At 40.8% G+C, this 18,374-nt stretch overlaps 1 protein-coding gene and 1 long non-coding RNA gene across 2 annotated transcripts; one reads left to right on the plus strand and one right to left on the minus strand.

Annotated features, from left to right (window-relative positions):
- Nucleotides 1-2,676: 2,676 nt before the first annotated feature.
- NACC1 (nucleus accumbens associated 1) lies at nt 2,677-9,191 on the plus strand. The gene is made up of 6 exons (XM_081321452.1): nt 2,677-2,768; nt 3,044-4,043; nt 6,878-7,051; nt 8,129-8,234; nt 8,485-8,582; nt 8,925-9,191. Exons 1-6 carry the CDS (start codon nt 2,733-2,735, stop codon nt 9,182-9,184), a joined length of 1,674 nt encoding a protein of 557 aa, XP_081177578.1. The 5' UTR covers nt 2,677-2,732; the 3' UTR covers nt 9,185-9,191.
- Nucleotides 9,192-10,103: 912 nt separating this feature from the next.
- On the minus strand, nt 10,104-17,253 carry LOC308664318. Its single transcript, XR_014025647.1, has 4 exons — nt 11,940-17,253; nt 11,627-11,683; nt 11,297-11,448; nt 10,104-10,235 (listed from the first exon to the last, which is right to left on the minus strand). It is a non-coding gene; the product is annotated as an uncharacterized lncRNA (long non-coding RNA).
- Between the last annotated feature and the right edge of the window lie 1,121 nt (nt 17,254-18,374).

An 18,374-nucleotide genomic window follows, 5' to 3' on the forward strand; every position in this document is an offset into this window, starting at 1 on the left:
TACTTTTCCCAGTTTTGTTCCTTCTGGAAGTGTAGACGTCAACCCAGAGCCAGCATGGCCATTGCTGAGAATCCTAGAAGCTGATGTTCTTGTTTTCAAGGCATCAATTTGTGGTTTGGAATCATGATCATCATTTTGAGAACATTGTTAGGTGATTGAATTAATATTGCAAATGATACTCTATTCTCCTCCTTCCCTCTGAGATCTTTCTCCTATCGTAGAAACAGCACAAAGATACTTTTGGGATGGAAGCCTTGCCTTTCATCCCATATGCAGTCTTCAGCCTTTATATCTTTGTTTATTATTAGATATTTTTATCTATGCTTGATTAGGTTAAAAAAAGGATAAAACCAGAAGTTTATTGATTGATTGTCAGGATCTTCTATTTGCAGAATACCGGTATGTTTATGCTTCTGGTGGGTGTCCTGCATTCCTCAGCAAATTGTCATCTCAGAAACCTCTACTGCAATAAATTAAAAGTGAATTTTTAAAAGTTGAATACTCAGCATTCAAAACGTGTGAATGTTTGTCCCATTCCGATAAACGTTCCATTGAAAACAACTGAAAGTCTATTCCATTACAAATTCATTTAGGGGATGTTTCCATACTGCTTTGTAAAAAACTGCGGAAACGATTTTTATTTTCTCCCTCTTTATATCTTCCACCAAAAATTGCTAGCAGTTTTAAAGCTTTGGGGGAATGGAGGGAAGCATTTACCTGGCGTTATCTGAACTTGAACATGGAGCAGAAATATTAGTCACTGCCAGTGCCAGAGTTCTGAATAAACTCTCTGTGGGGAGGATTATCCCGTTGTATTGTTCTGCTCCAACCATCTTCAAATAACTGTAAAGCACTATTTCACACCCAGGCCTTTGGTAGAATTGGGAATTTTTAAAAGCAACAGCCCATTGTGTTACCTATCCTGTGTCCTCAGCTGCGTTGTCATGTTGTCATTCGTTGCAGAGTAATTTCTCTCCGATGTACGATTTGCAGCAGGAACATTTTAAAAGCAAACTTTTGAGCAGGTAGGATCCCTAGTGGGTCATAGTGTCTCTCTAGTAAAAGAATAACGGACAACAACAACCACCATTAATTTTTTGATATTTAATATTCCACCCAGCATTAATCTGTCCTCCAGTTGCAAATGGTATGTGAGAATAAAAAAAAAAACCATTTTTTTCCTGTTTTTAGCCCAGGCTTTCATTTACATTCATGGTGTGGCTTATCTCTGACACACATATTGTTTGTCCTAAAAAGACGGTGCCATGATTTAGAGTTCTCTAAGCTATTATCGGGGAAGATCGATATGCTCATAAGAGCCTGTCCCTTTCTGGAGGTAATAGGTAGGAAGCTTTACTGGGTTTGCAGATCACTGTTGCTGCTGGATTGCAACCTGTTTATTATGCGTAGTTATTTTACAGTGGCAAAGCTGCCATATTTACTTCAGCACAATCCTAGTGCTGTCACTTTGGATTGTTTTTGACCAAGATTACTAAAAAGCTACACTTAAATCTTTCCTTTTTCCATAACTCCTGCAATGTTCATTAATATCAAAAGAAGAAACTTGAACTCTGAAGTTTCACATTCTGTTCTCTGTTTAAATGACATCAGAACACTATAAAAAGGGGAAAATCACAAAACAAGAATGGACTACATATACTATTATCTCTGGTTGCTTTAATTGCCACGGAAGTCTAAAAGGTACCCAAAATGTGGCAAATATTGGAACCATTTTAGATTTCATGCTTGCAGACAAATCCAGTGTAGTTAGCTAGCTAGCTAGCAAGAATATTTGTTAAATAATTCCCTCAGGTCAAAATGTCTTAGGAGGGCATCCAGCTAGTAAACGCTCAGCTCCACTCAAGACGCCCCAGCCCCACCCAGAAGCAAGGAATTACAGGGTTGTAAAAAGAAAAAAAACACACACTAGTAAAACAGTTTGTAAAGCAGATTGTGTGTGTATAATTGAAGGTGAAATTATTTTGGCTATATTTGTTCAATGTATCTCATTCTGGTGCTCGTTAAGCTAAATGGTTTACACTAAGTGCTTTGGCCCCAGATGACCAATGGAATCGATAGTGGCCTTAATTATATAGTTTGCAGCCATCTTTTGATAGCATCTCGGCCCATTTTGTACTGGCTGATATCCTATCACCTTCCAGTTTGTTTGCTTCTTTACAGTAAGAAGGGAAAAGGTGTCACGATCTTCCCCCATTTCTCTTCTCTTCCCTGTTTCATCACCAGCCACCCATGCTTATTCAGAAGGGCAGGTGGAGGAGCTGTGATACAGAAATAACAGCTTCATTTTACAGCTGCTCTAGACTTCCCATCTCTTTGCTGATGGTTAGGAATGCAGGCTAATCTCAAATTAATTCTATGGATATGAAGAAGGTAAGTAAACTAACCTTGGGTAGGAGTCTGGTTAAAGTAGGACCTAGTTACATTTTGTCAAAGGTTTGGGTTTATACAATACACAATGTTTTTAGGTGAATGACTTAGTGCTTTTGATTATTGAAAACTGGAGGAGGAACTAAGACCTAATGCTGACGCTTCCATTTCTAGAGAGAGCGTGTGAAATGGTTGATTGCGTGGACTACTTCATTTCTGCTACTTTCCTAATGGAAGGTGTAGTCCTAGGGTTCATATGGCCTATGAACCCCTTTTTTTGTGGTCTACAGAGGCCCTGGAGATCACACTATCAAAATTTGGCAGCTAAGTATCAAATTGTGGAGATGGAAAGAAAGAAGAACAGAAAACCAAAGAAAGAGGTATAAGCTGTCAGATTGATTTAAACATTTAAAAGCACCTTTTAAAAATGCTCTATCAGACCCTACTTTCTTCTGTTTGCATGACATCACCACTTCAAGGCCTTGCCCAATGTAGCCTTCAGCTGTTTTTTTTTTAAAAAAAAAGCGTGACCTGAGGCTGCCAAAAAATTGTCCACTTATGGCTGACCTCTTTCTTTAGCCCAGTCTCCTTCCTTTGCTCTTTTTTCCATGCCCATTCCACATTTAACTTCTCTGGCTCCTTATTCCTTTTCCAGCGTACCCATCTGGGTGAGGAGGAGAAGAAGAGGATGGCTCAATTTCTCCAGATGGAGATCCCCAACTTTGGTAATAGCATCTTGGAATGCCTGAATGAGCAGCGGTTACAGGGGCTATATTGCGATGTCTCGGTGGTGGTGAAAGGCCACGCTTTCAAGGCACACCGGGCTGTGCTAGCTGCAAGCAGTTGTTACTTCCGGGACCTTTTCAACAATAGCAAGAGCACTGTGGTGGAGCTTCCTGCCGCTGTGCAGCCTCAATCCTTTCAGCAGATCCTTAGTTTCTGCTACACTGGCCGCCTAAGCATGAATGTGGGTGATCAGTTTCTGCTCATGTACACAGCAGGGTTCCTGCAGATCCAGGAGATTATGGAAAAAGGGACTGAGTTCTTCCTGAAGGTCAGCTCACCCAGCTGTGACTCGCAAGGCCTGCACACCGAGGAGGCGCCTTCATCTGAGCCGCAGAGCCCTGTGGCACAGACATCGACCTGGCCTTCTGGCAATACGCCCTTACCCCTGGTCTCTCGTGTAAAGACAGAGCAACAGGACTCAGACTCTGTCCAATGCACATTTGTGGTTAAGAGGCTCTGGGAAAGCAGCCAGAAGGAAGGGAGTAGTGGCGGCAGTAATGGCAGCCGCAAAATGGCCAAGATCTCCTCCCAGCAGGATTTGAGCGGGGGGAGCCGGCAGGCTCAGCAGCAAGTGCAACAACAACAACAACAGGTCCAGCAGCAACAACAGCAACAGGCTCAGCAGCAGCAGCAGCAACAACAGGCAGCACTAACGGGGGGAGGTGGAGGGGCAGGCGTGGTGAGCGGCCCCAGTACTTCAGACCAGACAAGCCCTGGCACCTCTAGTGCCTACACCAGTGACAGCCCCAGTTCCTATCACAATGAAGAAGATGAAGAGGAAGATGCACCCGAGGAAGGCTCCGATGAGCAGTACCGACAAATTTGCAACATGTACACAATGTACAGCATGATGAATGTAGGGCAGACGGGTGAGTATCCCATGTGGACTGTTAAAAAGCATTGTGACTGTGTTCTGCTTGCTTTAAACAAAGGAAAGGGAATGTATTGTGCTCCACCCCTGTTTTGATCAGAATATTCACAGAGATGAGAGGCAAGGGAGATCTTGTAGGTTGGATAGTAAGCATGACAACAGAATCTTTGAATCTCAGCTTTCCATATTGTCTGCTTAACTTAGATTTATTGCTGAAGCCGATACATGTTGAATATGTTCACTTCTGTTGTTTAAAAAGTGAGACATAACTATACTTCTCTTTGATTCCTATGGACAGCAGAAATGTGTAGTAGGTATCCAGCTGGAGAGCCAATTTGGTATAGTGTTTAAGGTGCCAGGCTAGAAATTGGGAGAATGTGAGTTCTAGTCCTGCCTTAGGCACAAAACCAGTTGGGTGGATTTTGGGCCAGTCACTTTTTCTTAGCCCTAGGAAGAAAGCAATGGCAAACCACTTCTGAAAAAGTTTGCCAAGAAAACTTCAAGGACATGTCCAGGGAATTTCCAAGAATAGGACGCAATAGAACAAATGGGGGTGGGGTGGGGGAATCCACAGCTATTTTTGATTCCTGACATGAGGGAATGTTTGTGCATATTGTAATTGACCAATATGAAACAAGTGAGTGTGTTCTGATATATTTTGTATGTGTTTGTTTGTGCATTTGTTTTTATGTATGTGAGAGAGAGAAGTGAAAGAAGTGTGAAGGAGGATTTTAGACTAGGAATAATTAGAAATAAATCTCCAAATATTAATAATGATGTCGGCCTCGAGCAGGGGTGTCAAACTGCCGGCCCATGGGCTGGACGTGTCATTTGGAAGCCACGCCCACCCCATTGCCGGCAATGGCAAAACCGTCCCGATACGTTGCATGACGTCATGTGACGCCGCGAGTTTGACATCTCTGGCCTAGAGGAATGGTATGAATAATATTTATAAAGTGAAAGTATATTTGAAAGTAACAGACTAACCAAGGCTTTGAGTCCATACTCTGAGGCCAAGCTTCATGGCTTATATTTTGCTAGATGTTTTTTTTCTGCGGGTGACTTTTGTTCTCTTGCTCATAGCATTAAAACAGGAGGGACAAGGTAAGCCATCAAGGTGAACTTCTTGCTTAATGCAGGAAGCCAATATTCCTAAGAGAGGGCTCTCAGCCTCCACCCGAACACATCAACTAAGGGACAGGGGGCACCTGCAACTTGGAATATCAAACCAGAATGCTGTGACAGTGGGAACCTGGGTCTTCTGGACCTTTCCATGACTTCTCTGCTCAGGGGAGGTCTTCTGAAATACAAGTAATAAAAATGTATACTGAAAAGTGAAATCATAGCAACATGTTTAAGCTTCGCAAAGTGAAGAGTTGTCACTTCTGCCTTGGTGACTTACAAAGAGAACTAGCAATGCTGCCCTCAAAGAAAATTCAGCAATACCAGAAATAGTATCATGCAGAATATTCTTGTTCACCTATTGACAGGCCTGAGCAAGCATTCCTCTGTCGTGTATACATTTGGGCCATCCACAGCTTGCTTGTTCGTCTTCTACCCAAATCCAAGCAGTTCTCTCTTTTTTTAACCTAAAAGGCTCAATAGCCCACTCTCGGGGGTTGACGGAAGAGACCTTACCGAGATTGGGCCAGCTTGATCCGTACAACTAGTAAGTCTTTCTCTCTCTATTTTCACTTTTAATATTTTGGGGTTGCATCCTCTCCTTTAAGCACTCCATGTGATCTGTGTAAGAGGCAACTGAGAACTTTCCTTGTTTCAGCCTTTGACAAGTTCTTTTTGCTTCACAGCTGCTGCACCATATGTCCTTTATTTTTATTTTTTTGTTAATTTATTTTTGCAGATAGCTTTAAAAATATTGCACTCATATCTACGCTGGAAAAAAATAAAGAGTATGACTTGTTTTTTAAAAAATAAAGAATAAAGTAAGCATTGGGGGTCCGATCACCATAGAAAAGCTGCAATTTTCAGCCTGCCTGGTTGTTTTCCCGGTCTTCAGCATACACTCCCTGGTACTGAAAAGTTTGTGAAACACTTTGAGAATGTGCCCTCTAGATATGGAGGAGGAGGAGGAGGAGGAGGAGGAGGAGGAGGAGGAGGAGGAGGAATAGCAATCGCCGCTTGAGATGAATAAACAAATCCAGTGGTAGTGGATTTTCTCCGCCATGTCAGCATTGCACATACAGCCAGACCATGATGTTTTATGGAAAGGGGACTGAAACATAAGCTCTTGAAAGACATTCTGCTCCTGAAAGAGGAAAGTGGTAGCTTTTGTGATTCCATTTTTTTTTCACAATAGGATGCAGTGATTTCTGAGTTCAAGAATTGAATTGAATTGAATTTATTCAATTTATATGCCGCCCTTTTCCCTAAGGACTCAGGGCGGCTCACAACAATAAAAAGTTAAAAAACATAAAATACAAAATTTAAAAAAGAATTAAACCATAAATGTAATAAATACATAACAATTAACCCAATAAAACCAAATTTAAAACTATAGTCAGTCCAGGCCCGATTGTTGGAATATCCATGTCTTCAGGTCACGGCAGAAGGACCGAAGGTCAGGGGCCATCCGCAGCTCCGGAAGCAACTCATTCCAGAGGGTCGGCACGCCTGCAGAGAAGGCTCTCCCCCTGGGGGTCGCCAGCCGGCATTGAGATCTTTAAATGACTTGCTTAAGAATACTCTTCAAGAGCGAGTTGCAAATGTAGTTGCAGAGTTTAAACATTTCAGAGAGAAGAATAGCTTTCATATCCGTTCACCGCTTTCTCCGATTTTCCTCCTGCCCTTTCTTTTTTTCCCCCCTTTTTTCAGCAGAAAAAGTAGAAGCACTGCCAGATCAGGTGCAGTCAGAGTCTCGGAACCGGATACGAGTCCGACAGGACCTAGCTTCACTGCCTGCCGAGCTCATCAACCAGATTGGGAACCGATGCCATCCGAAGCTGTATGACGAGGGTGATCCAGCTGAGAAACTGGAACTTGTGATAGGTAGGGACTACTTAGGGCTGAAACTGATTTCAGCAAATAAGAAAAATCTTGCTTACCTCTTGCATAAAATTCATTCTATTCTTTGGGGGATTAATCTTTTTGTCTTAAGTGAAAAGCAATCCTGATTGTTAGGTTACAACAGAGTCAAAAATTTGGGCTAACATTATTTAAAGATGCTTTTAATTCCCAATTTTTTTTTTTAAAAAAAGGAAAGCATTAGCATTACTTGTTAAGGCACCTTCTGTATGTCAGAATACAAAGCCGTGGAAAAGAGACCCGAGGAAAATGAATAACAAAATAAAATTATGCATGTCTTTTTTCCGTTGAAATGGGTGTAATTTGTACATGTGAATATGGACTTGGAGTCCAATTAGTGGTAAGGGTAGCTCATCCAGAGCAGATCAATATTTTATCCTTGTAGATACGCTCAGTGGCATCAGTTAAAATGATTTGTAAAGAACTCCATCATTACTTTTTAACATGTATAGTTTCTGAATGTGATATATTGTTAATTGGTCTTTATGGCTTTCCATTGTCCTGCAAGGGACTGAGACACCACCTATTGATTGGTGGCCAACACTGAGTAGGAAAAGTAGCGCCCCAGTTCAGTTAGTCATATTAGCAGCTCCTGCCTCTGTGCTCATTCCAAAAGCTTTACTCTACTTGATCTAAGGAATGGGTTTCCAAAATACAGGCTTCTTCCAGCCCAGCAAAAATAATCTTTTTGCAAGCAATTCTATATGTTTAGAATTTCAGAGCTCTTGCTCAGGCTTGACTTTGCCCTCTGGATATCTGTAAGCCACTAAAATTGCTAGCCACAGGTATGATTCCCAAACAGATCGTGTGCCGTACTACAGAAGTCATATGTGTTGGATCAGAGCTATCAAGTGAAGTGGTCTGTTTGCCAAACCACTGTGTGGCATCACAATATTGGAAGTAGCAAGAAATGGGATGAATCTCACCTTAACCGCATTATCTTTTGTCCATTACATAAAGCTTTCGATATGTTGCTTGATAAGATGTTATATTGGCCTGTACACAGTTTCAATGTACACAACAGGCTTTGTTTCTGTTCAGGAACTAATGTGTACATCACTCGGGCCCAGTTGATGAATTGCCATGTTAGTGCTGGGACACGGCACAAAGTACTTCTCAGGCGGCTACTAGCATCCTTTTTTGACCGGTGAGTAAATGATCATCTATGCTATGGAGAAATAAGTATGTGGCTGTAGCTGACTCTTCCTGTGTGTTTTCTCCTTCTCATCCATTGTTCCTTTCTGCTCTGGAGATGTAGTGCTAGGCTCAGGGAACAAGACAGTAACTGAGACTCAGCTAAAGACAGACAGTATACAAGCGGACAGAATTGGCCATTAGCAGAAAAGCAGAGTAAGACACAGTGTGTAATAACATTTTAATTGCCTTCTTATTGCTAGGAACACCCTTGCCAACAGTTGTGGCACTGGAATCCGTTCTTCCACCAATGACCCCAGCCGGAAACCTCTCGACAGCCGAGTGTTGCATGCTGTGAAGTGTGAGTGTCTCTTCAAAATATTTTTTATGGGAGAGTGAATAAAATACAGGAGCAAATTAGCACTTCCCACTTGAAAGATAGGGGAGGCCTAGGAAATCTAGCTAGCATATAGTCTGAGTTACCAAAATCTACAATGCTTTATGTACCACAGATGAATGTAGTGCCAGATTTAAAAGTTTGAAATTAGTCCTTTCTCCCAGTTCCTGCTGAAGTTTTAAAACTTGGCCCTTTGCAAGTCTGAGTAGGTCTTGAGGCTAGAAACAGAGGCTAGGAGCCATGGGAACATTCCCAATTGCCGCTGTGGCAACCACGATTAAGGTAGCCTTTATTTTCTTTCTTCAGTTTATTGCCAGAACTTTGCCCCAAACTTCAAGGAGAGCGAGATGAATGCAATTGCTGCTGATATGTGCACAAATGCACGACGTGTTGTCCGCAAGAGCTGGATGCCTAAACTGAAACTACTGATGGCTGAAGGCGACGCCTACACAACCTTCATCAATGACAGTGGCAAAATGGAGCCCGACATCATGGGTGTGGAGCACAATTTTGAGACCAGCAGCCATGATGGGGATGCAGGCACCTCAGCCGAAGGCCTCCAGTGAAGTGTGCCCACCTCTTTTTCCAGGCAATGGTTTTTAATTTCCTAATTTGATCTTTTTTTTTTTTTTGTAGAATCGTTTTCCACCTTTTCTCATTTTCTTTTTATTATTGTTGGTTGGTTTGTTTTGTTTTGTTTTGTTTTGGCAGAGGGGAAAGAGAGCATTGTGCTATCTCCTTTTTTTTTTAAAAACAAAGATTCTTAAATATTGACCTTTCTTCCTCAGGCACTACAGGTAGTTTGAGCTCAGCTGCCGCTGTTGCTACTGCACTGGCAGTTCCAACTGGCATTTCTCCTCTCCCAGCCCCTTCTTTTGTGACTGTTTTGATAAAATATTTTAGTGGAAGGAAAAAAGCAACCAAATCCGCTTGCAAATACACTAAGGAAGTAATGTAATGTCCAGAACGCTACCTGTTCCTTCATCATATTGGTTTGTTGTCTCCAGATTAACTGTAACTTGGCTGTAACTCGGACTGACCGTTACTAAGTCTCTCCTTTCTGGAGAATGGGGAAATTTGGGGGTTACCACAAACACGAGCAGGAAAAGGGCTGATCCTAACATTCTTGGGCTGTCACCGTTGGTCTTCTCAGTTCCAATTCTGCCCCTCCCCTTCCATTTTTGCTTAGCTACACTTAGTATTTAGGCAGGGAGACAGATTCTTTCCTTGCCTTTCCTTCTTGGTATCCTCACAACTTAAGCATATTTGCATGCATGCACACTAATGTCTGCTTTTTCATGCCTCTGAACCTATGCACTTTCTCCAACTCTGACACACACACTGATCTGTCATTCGGACCACTCTAATCTCCTGAATTAATGTATCACGTAGGACACTGTGCTCGTTGAGTTTTTTATTGGCTCGGAGCCAATAAAAAGCGCTGAACTTAGTGCTGAAATTACTACGATCTTCTAACATATTCTTCGTTTCTTCTAAGCCGGCTTCTTCTCTGAAGTGGTTTCTTTTAACACAAAAATGTGTCTGCAGGTTACTCAGTTTTCAGGCAGTTTGCAGTATCGGACATAGAATCCATGCAGTCTACGTCGGGCTCTTTCTCTAGGAGATAATAGTAACAGTCATATTTATCTGTCTAACTGCTGCCATAACTGGAAACATCTTTAGAATTTGCTTTTAAAATATTTTTCGTTAAAGGATCATTCCTCTCCAGTACATGCTTGTGGATTAGGGAGCAGAATAAGAAATTCTTATTCAACCTTTTCTCCCACTTTCTCCCACAAGCTACTCAGGTGGCTTGCCGTGGGCAAACATTAAGTTTACAAAACAGTTTTTGATGGATGAGACAAAGCCAAGGAAGAAAGCATCACTTCCTTCATCCAACCAACCAACCAGTGCTACATGTTCACACCAGTGTGTGTGGATATTTCAAACCAGTCCCCAGCTGCAGATAGCAGGAAAGAATCTTTACTGAATGGTTGTAAAAGTCCAAAAAGTAACTAACTACAACATGAAACCTTTTGTTTTTTCCCCACTAAAGGCCAATTTCATATTAATGTGGCTCCTGAGTGGTGTTTGACCCAGAATAAAGGACTGCTAGTTTGATTCCGTCTCGAGATGGAAAGTAAATAAGTTAAGCGGGCAAACCAGGGATTTTCGGAAACCTTCTCTCCTGCCATTTCATATTTCTGTTGACAGGATTAAGCCAGTAAGTCATACTGAAAGAATCTCTCTCTTCCTTGGAAATCCTGGGATACTGAAGTAGTTACGCTTGATGGCAGTCAGTCCTTTATTCCTTCCAGGAAGACAGCTTTGTGTGTTCATGATAGTTGTTTGCCAGACACTTTCTAAGCCATCCTTTGAATCAATTAAAACCATTCTCCCCAACTGGGAAAGGCCTTTGGGGGCGGTTGAGGGGGGGGGGGGAAGAGGAGAGATCTATTTAATAAAGGAACCTAAAATTTGGAAATCTTGAAGGATTTGTCTCTCCATGAAGACAAATTTAGGGCATGAATAATGTTACATTTTTCTCCAAAAAAAAGATTGCAAAAGATGGAGCATTTTAAAAATAACGCCCGCAATTTAAAATTCTTCCAATTAAGATGGGATGACAGTAACCTGGATTCCAGTCTGCCCAGCATTCTGAAAGTTGAAGTTCTAACCTGTTAGACCAATGACAGCTTCGCTGGTATCTGAAGGTATTAACCAGCATCAATAATGTCTCAATCTGTAAACGAAACCAAAACTGGCCTGGAAAAAGTTTTCCTCTTCCAAAGAAAGCTCAACAGAAAGAAAGCTGATTCTCAGTCATTGTCTGTAAAGACAAACAAGTAAGGTATAAATCTTTTTTTAAAAAAATAATTAAACCACCTAAACTATACTGGTTGTATTTCAGCAGGGGTTGCAAATTTTAGATTCAGCCAGTTTTAGCCAAGGGGATGTACATTTACTTTGCATACGTACATTTGTACATACGTTCGTATGTTCTTTACCTGGAAAGACCTCAAAATCAACCTAGATCTTGTTTCAGAGATACACACATTCAGGTCCTGGTTGACAAGGGGAGACAATTTTCATGCCATCATCTAGTTCCAGAGAATTCCTAGGTACATTTATGTTTGTAACAGGGGAGAAACACATTTCTAAATAATTCCATAAATGGATACAATTCTAGATGAATTTCACTTGTGTTGATATATATTCCTACTCTCTAGAACTCTTAAGGACACCATACTGAGCCCACTTAGCTGGAAATAAGTGTGAATAGTGCTGCTGACTGAGCGTAATGAGAACTTTTTTGCATACCTTGATGGAACATTCGCCCACCATCTGTGTGAATGTGAATGTACCAGTCTTGCCTCAGAAGTCATGTGGGTGGCTTTCTCCCCTTTTAATATACTTCATGTGCATGTCCTACTTTGCTCAGAAAATAGCTGCTTTGTACTTCAAGGCATGTTGCTGGTTCTTTGGTTAGAATAGGCAATCTTGTTCGTTACTGACTTTGGTAAGTTCAGGACATTTTCTAACCCCGGTGGAGAGGCAAAGAGAAAGATGAGTACTGGATCTAAAAGAGGTTGGAAAGTAATGTTGTTCAAATTACAAGGAGATCACTGTGAAATTTTAAGCTGAAACAGCCAGGCCAGATGCAGAGGACCTGGATTCCTTGACTGCTGATCCAGGAGACTGCAGTTGATTGGAGATGTTTTCCAGAAAGGTGATTTGTCCTAGTTTAAATGTAGGTAAATCTGCCTAATAAAACCTAAGGTATTATACTGATTTCCTTCTTGTAATTCCACTAAGGAATCCAGAGATTACAGTTTTTGTGAATTTGCAGATGCCACAGTTCTGTTTCATCTGTTTTTCTCAGAATTATAATCCAGGTGCTGCTAGTTTTAGAAATCCATGATGAGGTGTGCAAACTGTGTGGCGTCCCACTGCATGCCCCGCCCAGTGATACTGTGAGCATTGGCTTTACTATAAAAAATGGGGCTCTTCCAAGATCTCAAAACTTAATTATCTGCATTGACTCCAATTCACACTTCACTGCTTTGACTTTCTTCCAGGTCCTCCTTTCTCTTTTCCTACTAGTTTATTTTATGCAGGTGAGCTTTATTTGTTACCTAGGGTGCAATTTGCCCAGTGCTTCTATGGTACTATGGTCGGTTGTATAACAAACCCCACTCACTTCATCTCTGATTGTTATTTTTCCTGAGGAAATGGAAGAGACAGAAGTTAACTTTTTAAAAATCACATACATTTTCTAGAAACCAAATAGGGGTATAGCTCATTATTTTCTTACACTACAATAATTTGTAATCATGTTCTAGTTGAAAAAAGTATGTAATGGATGATGTTTAAAAGGGAGGTAAATGATTCAAAAATTGGTTGGTATAGTGTATATGTGTGTGTGCGAGAGAGAGAGAATTATAAGAATAGTCTCCACCTCAATTCTCAAATGTTTTTTTGGGGAAAATTAATCAGCTGTCACTTTTGAAAACTGGCCTTGTTTAAATCATGGAAAGAATACGAGCATTGGACAAACATTGTATATTTAACTGGATTGCAAGAAAAAGAAAACTAGGTATCTGATCAAGAATGCATGTGCATTGTTGAGGAGAATGCCCACCTGCATCACAATTATAGGGATGAATATTTCAGTATGATGACTAGAGATACATATCCAGGTCACAGTATTTATAGGAACAACTAATGTAGAACAGTTGCATGCACACGAGTTCCTATTATCATCTAATGCATGCATCTTATGTCTCACCCATGCTGACACCCATGTTGTTGCATGTAATATAGAGGCTGACCAATTATATTTACCAGCTATTCTTTCAGGAACATGAATGTGATTCTAATGAACAAACTCTTAAGATAAAACAGCTGTGGTAGTAAACTCTTAAAACACTTTTCCCCAGACAAAAACCATGCTAGTTTTTTCCTAAGTCTGCATTAATCCTAGTCTTGCCATTTTCTACTAGTACCACTCAAATTCCTGAACTGTGGTTTATATGCTTCCAGTCAAGCTGCACAGTAGACTGTTAAAGTTCTATGCCTTTGTCTTTTTTTTTCTACTGTTCTCCTTGGCACGGTATTTCTGATAGGTTCTCTTCCCTTCGAGAACCACATAATGTAACACTTTTTATTTGGAAATGCAGAGGAATTAAGAGATTGTAGTGGCACAGACTTTTTTGCATAAAAATGCATTAAATGCATAAACATTCTTTCTACCATCTTGACCTCCAGACTAAAATTGGAAGACTTATTCTTTATATTCCACTCTGAGTTGGGAATATCTCTAGCTGAACCAGTAAATATAACTTTAACTTTACCACAACATATTGTCTTCAGTGGATAAAGTACTATGAGTAAAATTGAAATAAAATCCAAATTCCTTCTCCCTACATTGGTTTTTAAAGCAAAAAAAAAAAGTTGCAATGACAACAGTATTTCACTGTGACTCAGAACAGAATTTATTCTCCCTAATCACTAAGAGTTTTTCCTTATAAAAATATGCCAAATGGGTCTTCTCTAATCTCCTCTTTAATCTAGCCACTGCACAGGCTGTGAAAAGCTTACTTAAGTTACCTTTACTTGTTCAGCTGAGTGTGTGAACTAAGCACTCATTCAACATAAATGTGCATCGCACATTCATCCCCTTCTCAGTAATCATGAGCAAGTTACTTGGATGTAAGTAGTAACATTGTTAGTTTTCAATTTTGACAAAGTGAGAGGAAGTGGGAAGATTAACCCCCTTTCAACAATTGGCTTTTCTCAATAACCCTGTATGTAGACAATAGACCTCTTGCTATTAACAGTGACAAGAAACCAGCTGTTTCCTGTGAACTAATTGATCAGATTGATTAACTAGCCAGCAGGAAAAGTGAGGCAGGGCTTTTACCATAGTTATCCATCTTACATTGAAGAAATGAAATTTATAAAGAATACAGTTTTATCCATAAAGATTCATTAGGTACATTCTTCTGAAAGAAATTTCTAGAGTCCGGAGCTTCCTCCCACTTTTCTTAGCCTCTAAAGCAGGCGTGTCAAACTCGCGACGTCACGTGACTTTTTCCCCCATTGCCGGCAGTGGGGAGGGCACGGTTTTGTCGTGATGCATTCGGCCGGGCCGGCAGTTTGACATGCCTGCTCTAAAGTAACTGTGATGTTGGGAAAGGTCAAAAAGAAAGAGTTAATAAGGTTTGGACCTTATTTAGTGTTTAGTAGATCATAATTATCTGATCTGTCATGGCTCCAAACTGGAAGTAGCATTTAAATTATGAAGAGTTAAAAGTAACCTGCACTGGTATGAAGCCAGTTCTGGGGGCAAAATAAGAACTGGAGACCTAGATCTATGCCCCCCCCCGCCCCAATTACATTGGCCTCTTGTCAACAGGACATAAAAGCATATGGAGCCTCCAAGATCAGATAAAATTACATTGGAAATAAAATTACATTCATACGTTTGTCAAAGCAGGGCAAGTATAACTAATGCATATTCAGAGGCATCCAGAACTTAATGTTCAGCTGATTTACTTTCTCTAGAATGCTTGCTTCTCATTCTTTTACCCAAGATAGAGCTGTTGATATGTTTTGTAGCATCATGTGCATCACTGCATCACTCACTAGTAGAACAAACATTTTGCAGTCCTTCGTACTTCAACTTTGAATTGGGAAAGACAGTTCTGGGCAAGGTGCACTTAAGATGTGACTCAGGAGGCAGCAATTTATGTCTCTGTCCGTAGTCACCTTATTATAGTTGGGTGGCCTTATAAATGAAATAAATAAATTGGTGCGGGCCCAGACTTTGAAACTGACAAAGTGACAAAATGGAAATTAAAGCTGAATCTGCTTTAGGAAATTGACATTTTTGAGGAAGCGTCCTGACAAAATGAAATTATAGGTCAACCTTTTCTATCCCACTCCTTTTGACCAACAAATTTTGCAATGACTTTCACCATTATACTTCGGGAGAACTCTGAAATCTGCTTTGAGTTCAGAGAGTGAGAGAGCAAGAGAAGTGTAGATTGCATGTTAGCCTTGGCATTTTTTAAATCTTGGAGCGAAGACCAGTTTTTCTGATGGGGGAGCAAGCGGGGGGGGGGGATTGTGCAATATTAGTGGCACCTACTGAGGAAAGGCAGCCATTTCTTGCTGTGATTCTTAGGATGACAGGCTTATTCTGAGAAAAGAAAGGCACCAATTTTAAGTGGGGGGGAAAAGAGCATGACTAAAAAAAAGATTTTAAGTGAAAAAAGAAGAGCATAACTAAAAAAAAAGATTTTAATTTGAAAAAAGAAGAGCATACACTATTCCTTTCTTGTTTACATACTTCAGAGTCCATTAGGGCTTTTGAATAGATGCCAAGGGGGTGCATATAAACTGGTGAAGTAATTCTGGTGGAACACAACCTAGTAATTCTATTTACACTGGAAGACCGTTTGAATAGTATCTTGCCATTCGTGTTTCACATGTGATGGACCTTTATTTTATTGGCAGCAGGTGTGATCGACTTTGGAACCTTCTAGGAGAAACAGAACAAAGTTGTACATGGCTTGCTTTTCCCACCAGGAGGCTTAACTGCCTTAGAAGAGTTGCCACTGCAAATGTTGTAAGCTGGTCTGTCTTCCAAGGCAGAACCGCCAGGCTCAATTTCTAAAACTTGAGTTACAGGGGAGAGGAGTTCTGAAGTCTGGGCAGACCAAAGGGCCTTTGGGACCGTAGTCTGTGATCAGCAGAGATCCACTTTGCTTTAATTCATATTCACTGCCTGGTCTCACGGTTGGTAGCTGAAGTAGCCAGGAGGACATTCAGCACCTACTTTCTGGAACAGGAAGTGTCTTCATCCACTTGGCATACCTAGGGAAAATCTGACGCCCACATTTAAATCCTGGAAAATCTCGGAAAATTCAGCTGGACTCACTCTTTGTGGAGTCTTTTTCCAACCTACTTAGGAATTTCTTCTAGTGGCACATTTGCATCTTGGATATGCTGTTAACAATGGCAAAGAACGGAATGCAGAGGGGATGGGAGGCCTTCCGACTTTTGTTGTATTCATTTTGGTCATCTTTTATTTTCCTTTTGACATTTAATATGCTGGTCTAGGACCGTAATAAATATTTGATTTGTCATTTTTTTTTCTTAACTAAAGCAAACAAATCTTTTTTAAAAGGACAAAAATGTATACGGAAAGCACTAACAAAGCCTGATTACGTAACCTCTGTGCAGATGCAGCATGGACTCTTTTTTTTTCCCCCTTCCAGGCGCTTTGGGTTAATGCAAGCAGCTACTCCAATATATCAGTACCTCTCCCTTCCCTGCCCCTTGTAAAATCCTTTCGGAGAGGAGAATCGATCCTTTAAAATACAAAATAACGATGGCAAACCTCCTTTTCCCACCCGCTCAGCCCCATCCCAGGTCCCTCAGCACCCCACGCTTTTACCTCTGAATTTTCCCCTTTGCCCCCAGATAATGCCAGTATTTGTTCTGTGTTATAAGTGCCAAGAAAAATTTTGTGACTCCTCATCCCTGTGACCTGAGAGTATCAAGAATTGCACATTAACTACTGTAAAGATTAAAAAAGGAATTCAGAAATGTTAATAAAAAAAGTTTGTAACAATTGTGTCCCTGGCTATTTCATTAAGTCCATTATTATTCTGGGGTGTCATGGATACCTTTGCCAAAAGTTACAGAGTGGATTTATATAATAATGAATTCAAGCTTTGGATCATCCTATTTCCGAGCATCGTATCTCTACGGAATAAACTTAACACAATCATTAACAATTTTATATCATATTTTTCAAATTCTAAGGTCAAAAATGCAACATTTGTTAACGTGGACATGGTAATCCAGTGGAGGTCTCCCTCTGTAAAATGGGGAGGGAAAAACAATTTTTAGCATCTGCTTTTCCCTACCAAAAATGTTCTTTGAAACCGTACGGGAAGGTGTCCTTAAACCATCTGCTCTGCCAATATACTGAGAAAAATCTGTAGAAGTATGTCTTCAGGAACATTTCTTGCTTACAAACTTTTGTAAAAGTTTTGCAAAACAATGCATGGGGTGTGTGTGCGTGCGCGTGCGTGCATGCACATGCACACCTTCCAAGTCAGTTTTTGACTTCTGGTGATAGCCTGAACTAGTCCCTGCAGTTTTCTTGGCAAGATTTTTGGGAAATGGTTTGCCGTTGCCTCCTTCCTAAGACTGAAGAGAATGACTGGTCCAAAGTCACCCACCTGGCTTTGTAACTAAGGCAGAACTGGCATTTTAGGTCCCTTAGTTCCTAGCCTGATGCCTTAACCCAGGGGTGTCAAACTGCCGGCCAGCGGGCCAGATGTGTCATGCCAAAACCGCACCCACCTCACTGCCAGCAATGGGAAAAAAGTCGCAATACGTCACGACACATCACGTGACATTGCGAGTTTGACACCCCTGCCTTAACCAACAGATCAAACTAGTTCTTCCTGGTTATTCTGATTGATTCAGTATGGTTGCTCTGCTGAAAATGGGAACTAAATCTACAGTTTTGTACATGGTGGAAAGGCCCCACTGAAAAATTGGCATATATTTACAAGGATATGCATATTTTGGCTCACTGTTGTGTAAGAAAATATCCTACTTTTGGCTACGATAAGCAACTATCTGAAAAGTTTGTATTGCTATGAATTGTGGGTGTCAACATGTGACCCATCGGTGAATGCCCAACTGCATCTCCCAGTTGCATAGTGAACACTT

This window comes from Vipera berus (assembly GCF_964194415.1).
Source record: "Vipera berus genome assembly, chromosome: 2".
NCBI classification, from domain to species: domain Eukaryota; kingdom Metazoa; phylum Chordata; class Lepidosauria; order Squamata; family Viperidae; genus Vipera; species Vipera berus.